The 5,516-nt window shown below is 30.6% G+C and overlaps 1 protein-coding gene across 5 annotated transcripts in view; it reads right to left on the bottom strand.

Moving 5' to 3' along the window:
* Positions 1-5,516, bottom strand: part of LOC106470946 (translation initiation factor eIF-2B subunit delta-like) — a 68,733-nt gene that overhangs the window by 34,864 nt on the left and 28,353 nt on the right. For 3 of the 5 annotated variants that reach the window (XM_022399588.1, XM_022399587.1, XM_013931524.2), the window contains 3 exons: positions 4,190-4,232; positions 2,031-2,231; positions 1,415-1,568 (listed from right to left, as the gene is read on the bottom strand). In XM_022399588.1, coding sequence (XP_022255296.1) covers positions 1,415-1,568; positions 2,031-2,231; positions 4,190-4,232 — 398 coding nt within the window. The remainder of the gene's footprint in view (positions 1-1,414; positions 1,569-2,030; positions 2,232-4,189; positions 4,233-5,516) is intronic. The other 2 variants (XM_022399589.1, XM_022399590.1) reach the window with 1 other exon arrangement.

Raw genomic sequence — 5,516 nt, 5'->3', positions numbered from 1 at the left:
TGTGTGTGTGTGTGTGTGTGTGTGTGTGTGTGTGTGTGTGTGTGTGTGTGTGTGTGTATATATATATATATATATATATATAGGCAACAAAGCACAAGACAAGTGATATTCAGTCAGAAAAATGTTATTTAGTGCTAAAAAATGTCAAGTTAGTTGCGATGCGAGTGATTATCCTTAACAGGTGATTTCTATAGTGTGTTTTACAGCTGTATTGTAACAACAATGATAGGAGAAATAATCTGTCTTGTCAATTGGGTCCAAAAGTAACTGAACCAGTGTGTGTGGACTTTTGACAGAAACAATTACATAAAGCTCTGGATACAATGGTAACAAACAAAAGAGGGCGCTTATTTATAGTCTCAAATGTACTTTGGGATTTTTTTTTAATTAAATTTTTCTTTAATCTTCATTAAATAATACAATTTTGTTACAAATAATTGAATGTTATGCTACTATTTACAGAAATAAAATCTGAAATCCAATAAAAGATAAGTTTTCTATAATTTTTTCAATTCACAAATGTGATTTGGCCCTCACGACAAGACAAAATGGCCATGGCAGGTAACGGGTTAACACCGAAAAAAATTCTCCCTGTTGCTCAACACTTTAACCAACCCAGTCATTACATTAACAATGTTACTCTCATCAAAACTGAAACAGGATTCAAAACTAAAGCTGATAAGGAAATAAAAAAAGCTTATTGGATCACTAAACTAAACACTGTTCAACCTTTTGGAAGTAATCTAGATCTTCGAATCAGTGATCTCCAATCATTGGTATCACCCCAGCCCCTATTTATATATCCAAAACCTGGCGAGAAACTAATACAGAAGTCTTAAAACCTGGAGATCCCTCTTGAAAACACTTAAATAGTTAGTTGATTCATATTTTAATAGGGAAAGCCCCTGTCAAGTGGATAAAGCACCAGATTTCAATCAAGTAAATCCAGGATCAAATTCTGGCCAGTAAAAACACTTCCCTGAAGACAGGAGTAGATTAACAGCCAAAACGTCAAATAAAAACTAATTTGTATTTGGTATCTAGTTATGGAAAAAGAAAAAACCTGGCAAGAAACTAATACAGAAGTCATAAAACCTGGAGATCCCTCTTGAAAACATTTAAATAGTTAGTTGATTCATATTTTAATAGGGAAAGCCCCTGTCAAGTGGATAAAGCACCAGATTTCAATCAAGAAAATCCAGGATCAAATTCTAGCCAGTAAAAACACTTCCCTGAAGACAGGAGTAGATTAACAGCCAAAACGTCAAATAAAAACTAATTTGTATTTGGTATCTAGTTATGGAAAAAGAAAAAAAAGTTACTAATACATACTTAGATTTATAATTGTAAAACATGGTTATGTGACCATATATATGTACATACAAGTAATAAGGTTTCTCACAAACTTTCATACCTTAGGTTTCTAGTTAAAAGGTAGTTATGATGGTATTGTGGTAAGTGTCGAAACAAACGAACTTTTTTTCTAACTTCTTGCTGTGATACCCGAGGATCATCAGATGTTTTCTTATGTACTTTTTTTACCCCAGCAGATTTTTCGTTTTTGGAAACTGCCAGAAATAATGTTTTAATTACATATTTATGCATGTTTTACACTTTTATTACTGAAAGTCTCAATTCAAAGTTTGAGTGGAAAAAAAAAGTACAAGATAAAAATAACAGCTCAAAACACTGACTACTGACTACTATTCCTACTCTTATTGTACGTAGAAAATTCAAAATGTCCATATTCATTCCATTCGATCCACATATTGTGTTCATTTAAAAATATTAATATTTATTGTTGGTAAATTTAAAAGAGAAATAATATACAGCATTAATGATATTAGAAAAAAATTTTATGATCAACAAATAAAATGCCAATATCCGAGAATTAGGCTGCATGTTAAATGTTTTTAACTTCAACTGTAAGTACAGATCATTTTAAAAGTTATTTCGATTCTTAGATAGCTAGTAAATACATTTTCCTCATTTTTTTTATTCTGATATGAAAAAACAACATATAACTGTGCCTGAAAATTCAGCTCCTTGCTCTGCATCTTTCATTCCCTCTTTATGATCTTGCTTCAGAAATACTTCCTGCATTTTGACAGATGCCACTGGACAAACATTTTCTAATTGATGCTTGCCTTCTTTTGCTGCTCTTTGAGCTTCTTGAACTGCTCGACGTTCTGCACGTAGAGTTGCTTTGCTTTTCTGCTGTGTTTGCTTATCTGGATTGTTCATGTATAAAATATATAATCAAACATAATGCCTATTTTCAAAATTAAGACAACAAATGTACAAGGCTAACAAATAGTATTTTTAACATTTAGTAAAGACAGCTGGAAGATAAATCAAAAGTTTTTGGACATAAGAAAAGTTAGACAAGGGCATCCATTAAGCTCAGTATTATTTAGCATGTTTAAAAATGATCTTGAAGAGGAGTGGGAGAACTATGGAAAGATTTATTGTTTAAAATTGCGGAGGCTATATTTATAGTAGCAGATGATTAAAAAAAGTTAGAATAGAAATAAGATAGTATTGAATTTTAACGAATCAGATATTATGGTATTTTGTCATGAAAAGATAGAAAATAGGGGTGATAAACAAATTAAGCATTTGAGATACTGGTTTACAAGCAGAAATACACATAAGGAGAAGATAAGACAGCAACATGTAAAGGCACAGAAAGCTTTAACTGTAGAATAGAGTAATGCTAAGAGAAGTGTAATGAATGTCATAAAGAAGAAAATTCAGCTCTTTGATATATTAGTGGAATCAGTGATAATGCATGAGGTAGAAATATAGGCTTAAAATAGAGAAGGCAAAGAAGTAGAAGAAAAGATACATCAAATGGATACTACAAATATTCTAAGAACCCATGAGAATATATTATATCATGTCAACTACACTACATTTCTCATAACCAATGCTGATGAGGCTTTTCAACCAATACCAGGGCTCATTAGAATTGATGGGACATGCAAGACATACTAGTAGTCTATATTCTATATATTTCTTCAGTTTTCATAAAATTCAACTTTTATGGTGTGAACCAAATTTAGCAAGTGAATTGTAATTATTATAATTTTTATTTAAATTATTTACAAATCAGAATTTTATGGCAAAAAATTAATAACACAACACTATCCATTTTAATTTTTAACATTGGTTATTTAAGTATTATTATTTTAAGTAACTTTACTATCATTCACAAGAACTGGTGAACCAGCAAGTTTGTTTCTTGTTCTTAGAGCAGGTCAAGCAACAACAGCCTGAACAAAAGAAAACTGTATATATATTATAATATGTCAACCACATTTCATCTGCCATATCCAATGCTAGCAAGGCCTTTCACAAAATACCAGGGTTCATCAGGCCAGTTGAAATATGAAAATAGGAAGAGTAAATGGAGCATTGGGATAGAAGAGTACTGAAAGGAGTTGGAAGTACAGCTATAATGAAAATGATTAAAGACCAAGTACATAAAATAATTATACAGAAAATGATAGAAGAAATAATGAGGATAAAAAAAGAACAAAATATCCAGGAGAATTGAAGTGCAGTAAAACAATCAACTTATTACACATATTACAAAAATACAAAAGACAGATACAGAGAGAGCAATAAATATCAGAAAATAAATTTTGGACCAGATTAAGATGCAGAAATTTCATAAAAGAAAGAAAAATGGAAGAGATGTAGAAAAGAAGAAGAGAGAATTGAATATATATATATATATATATATAGGAGTGTTAATAATAGCAAAAATAAGCAACTTTTGAAAAAAAATGGAACAATTACACATAAATCGTAAGAGTTTGCAGGTCTGTTATTGAGTGACTGAATGTTTTGTGAATGCACTGAAAACTATTAACAGCATTTAGTTTTCCTATTAGACATTAACTGCACTAAACATGTTTGTTGGTGTAGTTGGTATTTGTTAACTCAACTGAATGTTGAATGGTGATACTGCCTACTGACTTTTGTATTTGTCTGTGAAAGTCTATTTAAGAAATATATTCAAGCTATTCTAACTACTGTATGGCTAACAACTATGTTTTTAGAGAATAAAAGAAAAACTGTTACATTACCAGTAACACTACTGTGATAATATTATCAGCTTATTGGGATCAATATGTACCAAAAAATAAATTGAATAAGTCGTCACATGCTTTATATACCTTACCTGACATCCTTTTATCAGCAACTTCAGCAACACGCTTAGCCTCCTGTTTTATGTTAGAATAACAAATATTTAACATCCACAGAATAAATACAAACAGTAATAAAAGCATAAGAACAAAAATATTTATTTTTCAATCACCAATTTCAAATAACTAGTTAGCAAAATTGACAATTACATAATAAATTACAGTGTGTGTGTGTAGTAAATAACTCACACCATAATACTATAAATTATACAATATAAAAATGGTTTTGATTTGTTGAAAGGTTTTCAAGAACCAACTACTGGATTCTGACCAAACATGTCTACTTTTTCAGATTGAATTTTCCATTTAGAATTTTTCCTTATGCTTAAATTAGAATTTTAAGTTCTATGCAGCAAGTTTTCAAACATGGTAAAAATTATAATTATTGGAAAATGTCCATCAAAAATTAAAACCTGCAATTAAGACTGCGCCTTTCAGGTAACTTTCTTGATTGTTTACTGGTACTTATGTAGCTAAAGTGCTTATAATGTTTTGTATTTGTGAAGAATTGTTAGTAAGTACTTATAGTATTACAAGTTGTGGTGATTGGATATCAATCATTGTCATGGTCAGTAGCCTATAGAATCATCTTTATTTAATTATTATTATTATATATACAAAGAACTATTGTTTCAGAAATGTTTCCCGAATTCTGAAAAACCATTTTCATCTCCTACAGCTGAATGATCGCTTTAAACAGATATTTCCTGAAGTTCCTGTTGTCTCCTTTAAAAAAACAGAACTCTTGAAAAATATCCTTGTTCACACAAAAGTGAATTACATCCTACCAAAAAAAATGGTTGTCATCCATGCAACAAAGCTCGTTCTCAAACCTGCAAGTTCATAAAAACTACTGACTCATTTTCTGACAAGTACACCTAAAGAAACTTTAAAATATTCAAAAAATCACTTGTAGAACACAAAACACCATTTACCTTATACAGTGTAAAAAACTAATTGCCACAACTAACAAATGTATGTGATACTGATAGTTTACAGTACAGGTGGTTTGAATAACACCGCCTAACCCTAGTTACTTGATACATCCTGTTAGAAGAGAATACCAAACGATACAGACACTATAAATTACAAAGAAAATTACTTTATAGCACCTAAAAGACTAGTCCTGGTCACATTCCTTTCATTATAGGCAATATTTATGTTGGAAATTGAAACTTAAGCTCTTCATTGTATTGAGACCCCCCTACTGTGAGAATGCCATAGCTTCCCCTGTATTATTGAGTTAATTGTATTTAGTCTGTTTCACATATGGGTTTTATTGTTGTCACTTGTACACTGAGT

Source organism: Limulus polyphemus, unplaced genomic scaffold (genome assembly GCF_000517525.1).
Source record: "Limulus polyphemus unplaced genomic scaffold, Limulus_polyphemus-2.1.2 Scaffold4312, whole genome shotgun sequence".
In the NCBI taxonomy this organism is placed as follows: Eukaryota; Metazoa; Arthropoda; class Merostomata; order Xiphosura; family Limulidae; genus Limulus; species Limulus polyphemus.
The sequence above is the reverse complement of the archived record's forward strand: the minus strand, read 5'-3'. Positions and strand labels throughout refer to the sequence as shown.